Source organism: Ranitomeya imitator, chromosome 1, assembly GCF_032444005.1.
Source record: "Ranitomeya imitator isolate aRanImi1 chromosome 1, aRanImi1.pri, whole genome shotgun sequence".
Lineage (NCBI taxonomy): Eukaryota > Metazoa > Chordata > Amphibia > Anura > Dendrobatidae > Ranitomeya > Ranitomeya imitator.
The window spans coordinates 723,935,771-723,953,463 of NC_091282.1; the positions used below are offsets into that span (position 1 = coordinate 723,935,771).

Here is a 17,693-nt window from a genome sequence, read left to right on the forward strand (position 1 = left end):
AGAACTTAATAGCATCTATAGAATGGAGCAGTTGATAAACCAGTCACCAGGTAACGTAGAGAAAACCTACAACATATGGGCCCCTTGGATCGCTTTTAGGGAAACTCCTGAACTGGATCTCTGGGTTTCCAGAACCCGACACACTATGTAGCTTATTGTCGTATGCCTTCGGGCCGTTTCTCGGCATGTATCCTGTCCGCTAGGCTACGGGGGTAGCCACACTCCTTCCCTGAATTCCTCACCCCCTCAATTACCCTTCTCTTCTTCTTCTTTCTACCCTCTTTTCTTCCCTCTATCTTACTTTCTATGTTTGTCCTCCTCATATCCAGTTTTGATTACACATATTATATTTTAAATATTTACAAAGGAAGCTCAGAATTGTTACCAACTATCTCGGTAGTTCTTTAATGTTAATAATTCATAATTTCAGGATAGTCAAGAGCATTATTAATCAGAAAAGTATATCGCAAGAGATAAATGTAACTATGCTCTTCTTGTTTGACTTAAAATTATTGCCTATCATTGCACTGATTTATAAGTTTGTACGGTTTACCTTTATTCTTTACTGCTGTGACCAATAAAAATGATTTATACAAATGGATTAATCCCTTTCCTCCATTGATTAGCGATTTGAAAAATAGGATAAATAATATTATTAGACTGGAAAAGGGTATATACAAAAAGCAAAACATAATGAATACATTTGTTAGAATATGTGTTCCATGGTTGGATACTTCTAGAATGCCATCAAGAGGATTGTTGATGGAGAGGCAAGTTGACCTACTGGGGGAAGGAGGGCGAAGCTGGGCCTAATACCTCACTATAATATGTGAATTATTTGTTATCAGGTGTTTTGGGTGATGTTATATATTTAGGCCTATAATAGAAATGTTTTAGATAAGAATTCTGTCTTCTACAGGTAGTTAAGATCAAACTATTTTGATTGTAAGGTATAATGAATATGAATTACTGGACAGCGTTGAGCTAGATTGTTAGCTATACTGAAATAATGTATGTTTGTTACCCTTAGGTTATCATGTTTGTATGTGATTCTTCATGGGAAGGTTGCTAATGAGGTTTGTAACAAAACTAAATGATAAAAAATTGTTTCAATAAAAATAATTTGATTTAAAAAAAGAAAGTGCACAATGGATGTGTGAATGCAGCATAAGTAATGTTTACACGGACATCATGGCTTCCATTTTTACGGGCTCCATTACTAATGGGTCTTAACATATCACTGACCTATAATAGGTCTGTCAGGTTTTTGTTGCTTTTATTGTAAAGTACAGGGCGGTATCCTATCAGTTTTAGATTGTGCAACAAAAAAAAAAGTGTGAACAGAGCCCAACTTGCGACATCATGTGGGAAATTAATAGTTAGAAAGAGCTGTACATAGGGCATGTACGGCAGCTTTCATCTGGCATACACAGCGCACGTCAAAAGTCAATGCCATTACACAGTATCCATTTTTTACTGGATGACTTTCTTATGGTACAAACACCTGTGCTATTTCATAGAGCAAAAAATTGTGCACCATGTTCCAAATTATTATGCAAATTATATTTTTCTCGGATTTTCCTAAATGGCCGGTGCAAATGACAGCCAGTCTAATAAAAGTCATCACCCGTTAGCGTATACATCGAATTTTATTGAAGAAACCTCCCAGTGATAACAGTATAATCTCCAAAATGAATAAAACCTCAAAATGCACTGTTCCAAATTATTAGGCACAGTAGAATTTCTAAACATTTAATATGTTTTAAAGATCTGAAAATGCTCATTTGTGGAATTTGCAGTGTTAGGAGGTCACATTTACTGAAAAAAAAAGCTATTTAACTCCAAAACATCCTAACAGGCCAAGTTACATGTTACAATAGGACTCCTTCTTTGATATCACCTTCACAATTCTTGCATCCATTGAACTTGTGAGTTTTTGGAGAGTTTCTGCTTGTATTTCTTTGCATGAAGTCAGAATCGCCTCCCAGAGCTGCTGTTTTGATGTGAACTGCCTCCCACCCTCATAGATCTTTTGCTTGATGACACTCCAAAGGTTCTCTATAGGGTTGAGGTCAGGGGAAGATGGTGGCCACACCATGAGTTTATCTCCTTTTATGCCCTTAGAAGCTAATGACTCAGAGGTATTCTTTGCAGCACGAGATGGTGCATTGTCATGCATGAAGATGATTTTGCTCCTGAAGGCACGTTTCTGCTTTTTATACCATGGAAGAAAGTTGTTAGTCAGAAACTGTATATACTTTGCAGAGGTCACATCTTCAGGAACCTTAAAGGGCTCTACCAGCTGTTTCCACATGATTCCAGCCCAAAACATGACTCCTCCACCTCCTTGCTGACGTCGCAGCCTTGTTGGGACATGGTGGCCATCCACTAACCATCCACTACTCCATCCATCTGGACCATCCAGGGTTGCTCGACACTCATCAGTAAACAAGACCGTTTGAAAATTAGTCTTCATGTATGTCTGGCCCACTGCAACCGTTTCTGCTTGTGAACACTGTTTAGGGGTGGCCGAATATTAGGTTTATGCACCACAGCAAGCCTTTGAAGGATCCTACACCTTGAGGTTCGAGGGACTCCAGAGGCACCAGCAGCTTCAAACAACTGTTTACTGCTTTGCAATGGTATTTTGGCAGCTGCTCTCTTAATCCAATGAATTTGTCTGGCAGAAACGTTCCTCATTATGCCTTTATCTGCATGAACTCTGTGCTCTGTTTCAGTCACAAATCTCTTCACAGTATGATGATCACTCTTAAGTTTTCGTGAAATATCTAATGTTTTTATACCTTGTCCAAGGCATTGCACTATTTAACGCTTTTCAGCAGCAGAGAGATCCTTTTTTTCCCCATATTGCTTGAAACCTGTGGCCTGCTTAATAATGTGGAACATCATTTTTAAGTAGTTTTCATTTAATTAGAATCACATGGAATACTAATTCTACCTAATTATCACATTTGAAAAACAAAACAATTAAATCTTTATGACACTTAAATCCAATTTGCATAATAAATTGGAACATGGTGTATACCAACATATAAAATCCCCATAGAGGCTAAAAGGATATACTTTTGTCTCTGCTGGGTGAACGAAGGCCTACGGATATGCTTGACGAATTCCTTAGCAGTGTAGATGAATCGTAGTTTACTGTGTAGTTACATGAACAATCTTTAGTAGCCCAATCGAATAATTTATTAACGCTTTAATTGATCAATCAGGTTTCTGGAAAAGTAATTTCACTCTACAGCTGACCATTTAATATGCCTTCATTAACAACACACTCCTGACATCAATCATATAAATAATTTAAGGTCAGCGAGCTAACAGCACAGTAATTGATCAGTCTCAGCATTGTATCGTGTGCTGCGCTAATTTTGGATGTGACTTAGAGGTGACTCGTCATGGAATTTGTCCATTTAAGGTGCTTTGAGAAAAAAGTTAGGATTTTTTTCCAGGCGTCTTCCTGTGCTTTGGCATGTTCTTTCATTTGTCCTCCCCACAACACTGGCATACCCAGCAGTTTGTGGTGGGAAGCACTGCACAATGGTGAATAAGGGGGCTCGAGTAGGTGGCCGGCGCCAGGATAGCACTGAAACTCCACATCCTTCTGATGAGCTTCCAGACGGGCGACCAGTTGATCAGCATATGCAGCACTTGGCCAGTTTTTGTCATCTAATCCGCTCAAAACGAGAAAAGCCGCCGGGGACCGTTCTACTGGAATAAGACACTCTGAATTTGCTGGATCCAACGGATCATCCATGGATTCTGAAAAGTCCAACTCACCAGTCTCTGTGAACTTAATCTTCTCAGCACTGAATCCAATGCTTGGGATGACAAACTTACCACACGGTAAAGGTGTAAATGTGTTGGCGCCGCAACCAGAGATGCTGACAGCTGCTTTAATCCCAGGTAGGAAAGTTGCCATGCTCAGAGCCAAATCCCCACCTTTCGAGATACCAATGACTCCAATTCTTTCTTTGTCAACCTACAACAGTTTAAGAGCAGAATATCAGAGGTCTTGTGTAATCCGAAAACCTTCTACAAAATATGTGTACGGACCGAGCTCTGCTCTGCAATTTATTCCCAATATAGAGCCGTTCTGCACGATCAGCAAGCCTCCGCTGTTGTGAAACTACAACTTTCAACATACCCGGACAATGGCCTTGGCAAGGTTGAATTTGTTTGACCTAGGCCTTTTTTCAACCTATGTAACCTGGCTCATTCAGATGTCTGATTTTTGTGTACGAGAGCTATTCATGGTTTTCACAGATAGCGCTGGAACCCAAGATAGTCTATGGGGACAGTCACATGTCAAAAATTTTCCACAGACCGAGAGGTCTGTAGAAAATCGTGGAGACATGTCTGATTTTGATCCGAGGATCGGATACAAATCAGCATTGCAAGTTAATTAGTCAGTGAAAAAAATCAGCATGCACTTAGATAACATTTGAGTGCAGTCCATTTTCAAGGACTTACAGAATGGAGCGCCGTCCTTTTTTTAAAAAAATTTCTCCACACACTTGGACCACACTCTAATCAAACTGTGATGGACCCACTGCACCACTGACTGGGGTTATACTGGAGAGATGTAACTAAGTGACTACCTGACCTTCAATAGATCCCCTGATGGTCACCAGGTGCCACTCCAAAGCAGTGCCTGGACCTGCAGCAGCTAACCTAAAGGTCAAAGCAGAAATACAAGGCAGAGAGGGTGAGGATAGAGATGAGGTCAGACAGTCCAAGGTCAGGGCACACAGCACAGTTTCATCATAAAAAGCCGGGATCAGGAGAGGAGAGATCAGACAAAACAAGTAAACAAGCACCTAGACTGACTGGTAACTAGAGACAAGGTATGGAGGGAGAAGCTGCATAATATTTTCCCTGCTGGCAAGGGATAGGCCAGGAAACAAAACTCCATAGGACAGGGCAAGTTAAATGCCTGCGGAGTCTGGCAGTGGCTTCCTATAGCCAGGTGAAGGCTCTCTTGACAAATGAGGATGCAGCAGTGCTTCAAGAGGCAGTTCAGCGCGATGGTCTGACACTGGGAGGAGCAGGTTGGTGAACACAGTAAGTAGGACGCCACTAAGACTTGCGAGTTACCGGCGAGATCAGAATTACTGACCAGAATAATTGATTCGTTTTTCTCATACATGGAAAAATCGGACGTCTAAATGAACCCAAAGGAATGCAGAATCGTAGTTTCACAACAACTGGAATGCTGACAATTCTTTTTCATATACAAGTGCTTCTCACTAAATTAGAATATAATCAAAAAGTTAATTTATTTCAGTTCTTCAATAAAAAAAAGTTAAAATCGTATATTATATAGAATTATTACAAATAGTGTGATCTATTTTAAGTGTTTATTTCTGTTAATGTTGATGATTATGGTGTACAGCCAATGAAAACCCAAAAGTCATTATCTCAGTAAATTAGAATACTTTATAACACCAGCTAGAAAAATGATTTTAAAATCCGAAATGTTGCCCTACTGAAATGTATGTTCAGTAAATACACTCAATACTTGGTCGGGGCTCCTTTTGCATCAATTACTGCATCAATGCGATGTGGCATGGAGGTGATCAGCCTGTGGCACTGCTGAGGTGTTATGGAAGCTCAGGTTGCTTTGATAGCAGCCTTCAGCTCGTCTGTATTGCTGGGTCTGGTGTCTCTCATCTTCCGCTTGGCAATACCCCATACATTCTCTATGGGGTTAAGGTCAGGAGAGTTTGTTGGCCGATCAAGCAGAGTGATACAGTGGTTTTTAAACCAGGTATTGATACTTTTGGTAGTGTGGACAGGTGCCAAGTCCTGCTGGAGAATAAAATTTCCATCTCCAAAAAGCTTGTCGGCAAAGGGAAGCATGAAGTGCTCTAAAATTTCCTGGTAGATGGCTGCGCTGATGTTGGTCTTGATAAAACACAGTGGACCTACACCAGCAGGTGACATGGCTCCCCAAACCATCACTGATTGTGGAAACTTCACACTAGACCTCAAGCAGCAGGGATTCTGTGCCTCTCCATTCTTCCTCCAGACTCTGGGACCTTGATTTCCAAAAAAAATGCAAAAATTTACTTTCATCTGAAAACAACACCTTGGACCACTGAGCAACAGTCCAGTTCTTTTTCTTCTTGGCCCAGGTAAGACACTTCTGGCGTTGTCTATCGGTCATGATTGGCTTGACACAAGGAATGAGACACTTGTAGCCCATGTCCTGGATACATCTGTGTGTGGTGGCTCTTGAAGCAATGACTCTAGCAGCAGTCCACTCCTTGTGAATCTCCCCCAAATTTTTTGAATGTCCTTTTCTTAACAATCCTTTCAAGGCTTCGGTTATCCTGGTTGCTTGAGCACCTTTTTCTACCACACTTTTTCCTTCCACTCAACTTTCCATTAATGTGCTTGAATACAGCACTGTGTGAACAGCCAGCTTCTTCCGCAATGACCTTTTGTGGCTTACCCTCCTTGTGGAGTGTGTCAATGACTGCCTTCTGGACATCTGTCAAGTCAGCAGTCTTCCCCATGATTGTGGAGCCTACTGAAATAGACTAAGAGACCTTTTTTGTCTCTTAGTCTTTACAGATGTTTTGTTAATTATTCTCATTTACTGAGATAATGATTTTCGGGTTTTCATTGGCTGTAAGCGATAATCATCAACAAAAACAGAAATAAACACTTGAAATAGATCACTGTTTGTAATGACGCTATATATGAGTTTCACTTTTTGTATTGAAGAACTGAAATAAATTAACTTTTTGATGATAATCTAATTTTGTGAGAAGCACCTGTATTTGGGGATTGGCTTTTTTATTAAAACACTTTTCCAAACTATGTGATGAGGTCTCTAGTGCTTGAATACATTTTTTGAAAGCACAGATGCTGGATATTTGGAAAAAGATGTTTATTAAAAAAAAGTAGCAATACCTGAGAAAATTAATGTCAAGACAAAAGTTAAAAAATACCTTTGGGTGGCACCTAAGAAATTCCAATGCATTTCTAAAGTAATCCAAATGAAGCCCCCCGAGGGTTTTTGGAAGGTCCTCATAATCAAAATAGGCCAGCGCCATAGTGCAGAAGCCATGGCTGGACAGGAGACTGGCTCTGTGCTCCATGAGACCGCCGCCTGTGCCATAGAGATCAATGAGGGCAGGGAACAGGCCGGGTCCTAGAAGAGATGGAATAAGTCAGAATGATGACATAAACAATAACTCATATACGAGGGGCGATCCAAAAGTAATGATAATCGGTTATTTCTATTGCACACAGAAATTAAAATAAAATGTTTTCTTCTCTCTTAGGTACCCACTAGTCCAGGAAAAAAAAAATTACTTAAATAGACCACTATTCCCGGGAGCTACATTCATTTGAATATGAACTGCCGAGGAGTGAACATCAAAATGGGAAAAAACGAGCTCAGAGCTGTCATCAAATACCTCTGCTTGAAAAAAATGACTACCAAAGACATACACAGCGACTTGGTGGAAACATTGGGGGACTCTTCTCCTCCATATTCCACAGTTGCATGCTGGGCCAAGGAATTTAAGCTGGGAAGAACATCGACAGAAAATGAACATCGTGAAGGACGCCCATCCACGTCCTTCAATGAAGAAAACGTGAAAAAAGTTGAAGAAGTTGTATTGGCAGATCGAAGAGTGACTATCAGGCATGTAGCTGAGGTCACAGGGATCTCATATGGCAGTATTCAAAGAATCCTTGCAAAAGAATTGCACATGAGAAAGGTCTCCACGCGTTGGGTGCCAAAAATGTTAACCGACGAACAAAAGAAGAAACGAGTTGACATTTCAATAGCAAATCTCGAAAAGTTCCAAGCAGACAAGGAAAATTTTTTGTCACGTTTTTTGACCATGGACGAGACCTGGATCCACCACTTTGATCCCGAAACTAAACAACAATCGATGACATGGAAACGAGCCGACGAACCGACGCCGAAGAAATTCAAAGTGTCAAGCTCAGCAGGGAAGGTTATGGCGTCCGTTTTTTGGGACGCTGAAGGAATTATTATGGTGGACTATTTGGAGAAGGGAGCCACTATTACGGGCTCCTACTACGCAGAACAAATAAGAAGATTGCGGGAGGCTATCAAGGAGAAAAGGTGTGGCAAACTGCGGGCTGGAGTGTTGTTTCACCAAGATAACACGCCGGCTCACAAAGCTGCTGTTACCATGGCTACCATTCAAGAAGCGGGCTCTGAACTGGTGGAACACCCCCCCTATTCACCAGATCTAGCCCCCAGTGACTTCTTTCTCTTTCCTCGGCTCAAGGAACACCTCCGGGGCAAGAAATTTGACGACAATAGCGACGTGATAACCGCTGTTGGGGATTTTTTGAGGGTCAAGATCAAGAATTTTTTTTCGAAGGGAATTCTAAGTTTAGAAAAGAGATGGACTAAATGTATAGACTTGTTAGGAGACTATGTAGAAAAATAAATTTATTTTTTGACTATATTCATTGTGTTTAGTATTGATTATCATTACTTTTGGATCGCCCCTTGTATTTAAACAGTTTTCAGCAGGCTCCATATGCAGAGAGGCAGGATCACAATGACAGGTGACACCTCTGTACACAGCTAACACAGGATCTACCAATCAGAATAGGTAATGTCACAGCTCCCCTGCTCCCCCTCTCTGCTCAATGACATTTGAGCACACGCTCATATTGGAAGCCTCAATAAAAAAAGGTTGTCACAAGATTTTGGCCCTTATGTACATTTGCTTTTGCTGAAACAATAGGAGTCAAAAAGCCCTAGTGACCAGTGGGAAGATTGCAAGATTTCTATTTTTCAGTTTTCATATAGATTTTGATGTGTAAAAAAAATTGCCAAAAATGTGAAAAAAAAACATTAAACAAAACAACCCGATTTAAACAATCGGTCATTTTTTGATATTAGTTATGTGTACATGAGTCTTTATGCTGAGTTTTTGGAGTGAAAACTGGGCAGAAGCTCTAAGTTTTTGAGGAGGATTTGTAGAGTTTCCTCTCAATTTCTCCTCCAAAAAAACTTTGCACATAGACAAAAGATGTTTCCTCTAAAAAAAAAAAAAAAAAGCTTCAAAACGTTCTGAAAGACTCTTCCTATTAATTGATGTTATTTCGGTTTGCTGCTCACATGTTCAGTTTTTTTGAGTGCTGTTTTCCTCTGAGTCTTTCTGCTGAATTATTGAAAAGAAAACACTGATAGGACACTCCAAGTTTTTGAGGATAGATAGATAGTCATACATTAGGTACGGAAAGTATTCATACCCCTTTAACTTTTTCACTCTGTTTCATCGCGGCCATTAGGTAAATTCAAAAAAGTTCATTGTTTTCCTCATTACACTCTGCACCCCATCTTGACTGGAAAAAAACTGAAACGTGGAAAGTTTTGAAAATGTATTAAAAAAGAAAATCTGAAATATCACATGGTCATAAGTATTCAGACCCTTTGCTCATTATTGAGTAGAAGCACCCTTTTGATCTAGTACAGCCATGAGTCTTCTTGGGAATGATGGAACACATTTTTCACACCTGCATTTGGGGATCCTCTGCCATTCTTCCTTACAGATCCTCTCCAGTTCTTTCAGGTTGGATAATGAACATTGGTGGACAGCCATTTTCAGGTCTCTCCAGAGATGCTCAATTGGGTTTAGGTCAGAGGTCTGGCTGGGCCAGTCAAGAATGGTTACAGAGTTGTTCTGAAGCCACTCCTTTGTCATTTTAGCTGTGTGCTTAGGGTCATTGTCATGTTGGAAGGCGAATCTTTGGCCACGTCTGAGGTCCAGAGCACTCTGGAAGAGGTTTTCATCCAGGATATCTCTGTACTTGGCCGCATTCATGTTCCCTTCAATTGCAACCAGTCCTCCTGTCCCTGCAGCTGAAAAACACCCCCATAACATGATGCTGCCACCATGTTTCACTGTTGGGATTGTATTGGGCAGGTAATGAGCAGTGTCTGGTTTTCTCCACACATACCGCTTAGAATTATCACAAAAAAGGTCTATCTTCGTCTCATCAGACCAGAGAATCTTATTTCTCATAGTCTGTGAGTCCTTTGTGTGTTTTTTAGCAAACTCTATGGATGCTTTCATATGTCTTGCACTGAGGAGAGGCTTCTGTCGGGCAACTCTGCCATAAAGGCCCGACTGGTGGAGGGCTGCAGTGATAGTTGACTTTGTGGAACTTTCTCCCATCTCCCTACTGCATCTCTGGAGCTTGGGGTTCTTCTTTACCTCTCTCGCCAAGGCTCTTCTCCCACGGTTGCTTAGTTTGGCTGGACAGCCAGGTCTAGGAAGACATCTGGTGGTCCCAAACTTCTTCCATTTAAGGATTATGGAAGCCCCTGTGCTCTTAGGAACCTTGAATATTGCAGAAATTCATTTGTAACCTTGGCCAGATCTGTGCCTTGCGACAATGCTGTCTCTGAGCTCCTTGGTCAGATCCTCAAGATTCTCATTTGGTCTGACATGCAGTGAGCTGTGAGGTCTTACATAGACAGGTATGTGCCTTTCCAAATCAATTCCCAAAAATGTAATTAAACACAGCTGGACTCAATGAAGGAGTAGACCCATCTCAAGGAGGATCACAAGGAAATGGACAGCATGTGACTTAAATATGAGTGAGCAAAGGGTCTGAATACTTATGACCATGAGATATTTTAGTTTTTCTTTTTTAATAAATTTGCAAAAAAATCTACATTTCTGTTTTTTCAGTCAAGATGAGGTGCAGTGTACATTAATGTGAAAAAAATGAACTTTTTTGAATTGACCAAATGGCTGCAATGAAACAGTGTGAAAAATTTAAAGGAGTCTGAATACTTTTTGTACCCACTGTATACCGTATATAAAACGCTGTGAATGTAGCAAAAAGGATGTAAAAAGGTTTTAGGAAATAAAAATAAAAAAACAGTTGCAAAACCTCTCCAGAAAAAAAAAAAACCTCCTGCAAAAATCCCCTAAGGGCATGTGTATGTATTATCTTTATCAGAAGTATCCCACATGAAAAAGCACAACAAAGTATCAGCAAAACAATGGACATAACCATGGAACAGAGACATCGCTGCGTGCGCATAGTAATAGGGACATTGCTGCGTGCGCATGGTAATAGGGACATCGCTGCGTGCGCATGGTAATAGGGACATCGCTGCGTGCGCATGGTAATAGGGACATCGCTGCGTGCGCATGGTAATAGGGACATCGCTGCGTGCGCATGGTAATAGGGACATCGCTGCGTGCGCATGGTAATAGGGACATCGCTGCGTGCGCATGGTAATAGGGACATCGCTGCGTGCGCATGGTAATAGGGATATCGCTGCGTGCGCATGGTAATAGGGACATCGCTGCGTGTGCATGGTAATAGGGACATGGCAATGTTCTCAGGGAGAGTTTTTCAAGCAGAAAGCCCTTCAGGAAACGCTTCTTGTGAAGGCTGAGAACACATGATGCTTTTCAGGCCCTGGAGCACAAAACTGCTGTATTTTTCCTGAATTTTTTTAACCCACGTCATTGTATAATTCACAATACAGTGAGTAATTTCCCAGCAGAGGCCGCCTGACGAACAAGTGATCAACTTCTAAGACGGAGCATGTGCGCGGGGATGTCCCTATTACCGTGTGCCCGCAGCGATGTCCCTATTACCATGCGCATACAGCGATGTCCCTATTACCGTGCACTTGCAGCAATGTCCCTATTACCATACGCACGCAGCGATGTCCCTATTACCATGCACACGCAGGGATGTCCCTATTACCATGCACACGCAGCGATGTCCCTATTACCATGCACACGCAGGGATGTCCCTATTACCATGCGCACGCAGCGATGTCCCTATTACCATACGCACGCAGCGATGTCCCTGTTACCATACGCACGCAGCGATGTCCCTATTACCATGCGCACGCAGCGATGTCCCTATTACCATGCGCACGCAGCGATGTCCCTATTACCATGCGCACGCAGCGATGTCCCTGTTACCATGCGCACGCAGCGATGTCCCTGTTACCATGCGCACGCAGCGATGTCCCTATTACCATGCGCACGCAGCGATGTCCCTATTACCATGCGCACGCAGCGATGTCCCTATTACCATGCGCACGCAGCGATGTCCCTATTACCATGCGCACGCAGCGATGTCCCTATTACCATGCGCACGCAGCGATGTCCCTATTACCATGCGCACGCAGCGATGTCCCTATTACCATGCGCACGCAGCGATGTCCCTATTACCATGCGCACGCAGCGATGTCCCTATTACCATGCGCACGCAGCGATGTCCCTATTACCATGCGCACGCAGCGATGTCCCTATTACCATGCGCACGCAGTGATGGGCTACTTTCACACTAGCGTTTTCTGGCGTACGTCGCAATGCGTCGTTTTGGTGAAAAAACGCATCCTGCAAATGTGCCTGCAGGATGCATTTTTTCTCCATACACTTGTATTACCGACGCATTGCGATGTATGGCCACACGTTGCATCCGTCATGCGACGGATGCGTCGTGTTTTGGCGGACCGTCGGCACAAAAAAAGTTCCATGTAACGTTTTTTGTGCGTCGAGTCCGCCATTTCCGACCACGCATGCGCGGCCGGAACTCCGCCCCCTCCTCCCCGGACATTACAATGGGGCAGCGGATGCGTTGTAAAACTGCATCCTCTGCCCCATTGTTCATTTTTTTCATAGCTTGCGTCCGGCCGACGCATGGCGACGACCCCGTACCGACGCTAGTGTGAAAGTAGCCTTATAGAGGCGGAATCCTGCTGGAAATCACTCACATTTCACACCTCATAGAACTTAAATACGCTATAAAGAAAACCCCTCGTAGTATGTGACCGCCTCTGAGGAAGAATAGGCGGAGAGAGTGTACTGTCCGCAGCGGTCACTCACCGGGCGGCAGGAAGAGGCTCCCCCGCACACGGCCCTCCCGCAGCGGCTCCCGCCTCACCCCTTCCCCCATGAAGCTCCTCTCCTGAGCGGCCTCCGCCAGCAGCAGAGCCCCGGGGGCGCCGTGTCCCGGGTGCAGGGAGAAGCGCAGGCGCAGCGGGCTCCGCACGTCCTTCTTCACCAGCCTCCGGAAAGGAGTCCGGGACCGCAGCGACCACAGCGGCCCCTCCGGCTCCACCCCGGTGTAGCTGCCGCCGTCCAGCGCCGGGCTCCGGCTCACATCCAGCTCCCCGCCGCTGTCCGCTCGGTAGTGAGCCGCGGAGGTGAACAGCTCCCCGCCGTCATCGCTCAGAGCGGTGCGGAGAGTCACGTCCTGCCCGGGGCTCAGCCCGCGGCCCAGGAGCTGCAGAGGCCGGTCATAGAGGCAGCGGCCCGGGGACACGAGCAGCGACACGGCGGACATGGCGCGGCTGCACCGGGGGACCGAGGGCAACGTCCTGTGGAGCCAGTAGACTGGGGCAAAGATCGAGAACATGGTGAGGGGCGACCGGAGATCAGCGCTCAGAGTCCATTAGTCCAAGGGTGAGAGACAGTGCGGGATCTCCGGCTCCAGGAGCAGCAGCGATGCCGGCGCGCACAGTGACCGGGCTGCACCAGGGCTGTAGCGGAGTCTCCTCCGGGTCACAGTTCCCTCCTATTGATTGCACAAGGAAAACTCAAAAGTGAACTGGCACTGAGTTTACATTGAAGCATTGACTGAGGCATTTTCCTCCTGCTTCTGATAATTGGGTGGTCAATCATGAAGCTTGTTTTTCAATCAGAAAAGTGTACAAAAATAGGAATATATATATATATATCTAATATATAAAGGTGCACGCGCACCGTCGCAGCTACAGCCACAAAATTTTGCACAGTCACAGGTAGAGCATCATAGGCTATGTTGTGAGGCGAAATTTTAACACCACACGTTCCAATTCACCAAACAATTTTGCCCCTATCTACATAATGGTGAAAAAGTGAAAGGAAAAGTGTTGGAGGCAAATTGACAGCTGCCAGATGTGAACAAGGGGGACTTAAAGAATGAGAGCGATGGCGCCAAAGAGTATATACCGTACAGTTGCTAAGGTGGGGCCCCGACCTGGGATACCACACACGGGGATATGAACACACACACAAAATGCGCCACACACTACCACGTGCTTGAACACATACACCACCCTCAGCACATATTTCACCACACATACACCAACCTCGCCACATAAAAGTCAAAACTCGCCGCGCAAAATTCACCACATGCAAAACTAGGCTCACGCAAAACTCGCCACACATGTAAAACTCACCTCATGGGAAACTCGCCACACGCAAAACTTGCATACGTGGAAAAATTGCCACATGCACAAAAGTTGCAACACATGCAAAAGTTGCCTCACACAAAACTTGCACATACTCAAAACGCACCACACATAAAACTCGCCACGCGCAAAGCTTGCTGCACAGAACTTGCTACACTAACCTACGCATGTCGCCACACAAAACTCATCTCACAAAAGTCGCTACATGCATGTCGCCACACGCAACTTAACACACAACTTGACACATGAAACACCCTAAAACACACACAAGTCTGGTCCTTCAAAAATAAAAATCTGATTAATAAGCAGACAAACTACAAGAGCAACAAATGTACCATATAGGAAAAACGGCAGCTGTCAGTCACATGACCTGTCTATTATGTGTATGTGTGAGCTAATATATACTGCCAGGGGGAAGGGCTTCCTGTTGGCTGGGGATCTATCAGGCTGCCAATTTAGCTTACAAATACTGAGGTAAAAATACCAAATAACGTGTGAACAAGGTCTAATACAGGAGGAGATGACATACAGGTACATACTATATACAGGAGGAGATGACACAGTTATATACTATATACAGAAGGAGATGACACGCAGGTACATACTATATACAAGAGATGACACGCAGGTACATACTATATACAGGAGATGACAGGTATATACTATATACAGGAGGAGATGACACAGGTATATACTATATACAGGAGGAGATGACAGGTATATACTATATATAGGAGGAGATGACATACAGGTATGTACTTTATATAGGAGATGACATACAGGTATATACTATATACAGGGGAGATGACATACAGGTATATACTGTATACAGGAGCAGATGACTTACAGGTATATACTATATATATAGGAGATGACATACAGGTATATACTATATACAGGAGATGACATACAGGTATATACTATATACAGGAGGAGATGACATACAGGTATATGCTATATAAGATAGATGACATAGGTATATAGAGATGACATACAGCAGGTATATACTATATACACAGGAGAGATGACACACAGGTATATACTTTATACAGAAGATGACATACGAGTGTATACTATATATAAGGGAGATGACAAACATGTATATACTGAGGGGAAAATGAGAGGTGTGAGGTGAAAATAAAGTGTGAGTGCAAAATGAGAGGAGTGAGGGAAAATAGTGGAGTGATGGAAAAAAACAGATGTGAGGTCAAGATGACAAGTGTTAGGGAGGAATGAGAGGTGTGAGGGAGAAAATGAGAGATGTGATGGGAAAATAAGAGAAGTGAGGTACTATAACTAACCACAGATATTTATGTCCAGGCAACGCTGGGCTCTTCAGCTAGTGTGTATATATATATAAATAAATACACACACATATATACAAAGTATATACATAAACATATACAGTATATACATACATACACATATACAGTATTGACATACATATATCCTCACCCATCCCTTGTAGATTGTGAGCCTTCGCGGGCAGGGTCCTCACTCCTCCTGTACCAGTTATGACTTGTATTGTTTAAGATTATTGTACTTGTTTTTATTATGTATACCCCTCCTCACATGTAAAGCGCCATGGAATAAATGGCGCTATAACAATAAATAATAATAATACATACACATATACAGTATATACACATACATATACATACACATATACACACACACATACATATATACATAAATATACATATATACAGTACAGACCAATAGTTTGGACACACCTCATTTAAAGATTTTTCTGTATTTTCATAACTATGAAAATTGTACATTCACACTGAAGGCATCAAAGCTATGAATTAACACATGTGGAATTATATACTTAACAAAACAGTGTAAAACAACTGAAATTATGTCTTATATTCTAGGTTCTTCAAAGTAGCCACCTTTTGCTTTGATGACTGCTTTGCGCACTCTTGGCATTCTCTTGATGAGCTTCAAGAGGTAGTCACCGGAAATTGTTTTCACTTCACAGGTGTGCCCTGTCAGGTTTAATAAGTGGGATTTCTTGCCTTATAAATGGGGTTGGGACCATCAGTTGTGTTGTGCAGAAGTCTGGTGGATACACAGCTGGTAGTCCTACTGAATAGACTGTTAGAATTTGTATTATGGCAAGAAAAAAGCAGCTAAGTAAAGAAAATCAAGTGGCCATCATTACTTTAAGAAATGAAGGTCAGGCAGTCCGAAAAATTGGGAAAACTTTGAAAGTGTCCCCAAGTGCAGTGGCAAAAACCATCAAGCACTACAAAGAAACTGGCTCACATGAGGACTGCCCCAGGAAAGGAAGACCAAGAGTCACCTCTGCTGCTGAGGATAAGTTTAGCCAAGTCACCTACCTCAGAAATTGCAGGTTAACAGCAGCTCAGATTAGAGACCAGGTCAATGCCACACAGAGTTCTAGCAGCAGACACATCTCTACAACAACTGTTAAGAGGAGACTTTGTGCAGCAGGCCTTCATGGTAAAATAGCTGCTAGGAAACCACTGCTAAGGACAGGCAACAAGAAGAAGAGACTTGTTTTGGCTAAAGAACACAAGGAATGGACATTAGACCAGTGGAAATCTATGCTTTGGTCTGATGGGTCCAAATTTGAGATCTTTGGTTCCAACCACCATGTCTTTGTGTGACGCAGAAAAGGTGAACGGATGGACTCTACATGCCTGGTTCCCACCGTGAAGCATGGAGGAAGAGGTGTGATGGTGTGGGGGTGCTTTGCTGGTGACACTGTTGGGGATTTATTTAAAATTGAAGGCATACTAAACCAGCATGGCTACCACAGCATCTTGCAGCGGCATGCTATTCCATCGGTTTGCGTTTACTTGGACCATCATTTATTTTTCAACAGGACAATGATCCCAAACACACGTCCAGGCTGTGTAAGGGCTATTTGACCAAGAAGGAGAGTGATGGGGTGCTACGCCAGATGACCTGAACCCAATCGAGATGGTTTGGGGTGAACTGGACCGCAGAGTGAAGGCAAAAGGGCCAACAAGTGCTAAGCATCTCTGGGAACTCCTTCAAGATTGTTGGAAGACAATTCCCGGTGACTACCTCTTGAAGCTCATCAAGAGAATGCCAAGAGTGTGCAAAGCAGTCATCAAAGCAAAAGGTGGCTACTTTGAAGAACCTAGAATATAAGACATAATTTCAGTTGTTTCACACTTTTCTGTTAAGTATATAATTCCACATGTGTTAATTCATAGTTTTGTGCCTTCAGTGTTCATGAACAATTTTCATAGTCATGAAAATACAGAAAAATCTTTAAATGAGAAGGTGTGTCCAAACTTTTGATCTGCACTGTATATACATATACACATACATACATATATTCAATACAATTCAATTCAAAGAAGCTTTATTGGCAGGATCAAATAAACATTAGTTTTGCCAAAGCAGAAGTACAGTAGGGAATAGGGAGTAGAGACTGTGGGGATAATGGATGGGG

The 17,693-nt window shown here is 42.9% G+C and overlaps 1 protein-coding gene across 1 annotated transcript; it reads right to left on the minus strand.

Annotated features, from left to right (window-relative positions):
• Positions 1-383: 383 nt before the first annotated feature.
• On the minus strand, positions 384-13,547 carry LOC138644061 (acyl-coenzyme A thioesterase 1-like). The gene is made up of 3 exons (XM_069732524.1): positions 12,891-13,547; positions 6,978-7,180; positions 384-4,000 (listed from the first exon to the last, which is right to left on the minus strand). Exons 1-3 carry the CDS (start codon positions 13,420-13,422, stop codon positions 3,401-3,403), a joined length of 1,335 nt encoding a protein of 444 aa, XP_069588625.1. The 5' UTR covers positions 13,423-13,547; the 3' UTR covers positions 384-3,400.
• Between the last annotated feature and the right edge of the window lie 4,146 nt (positions 13,548-17,693).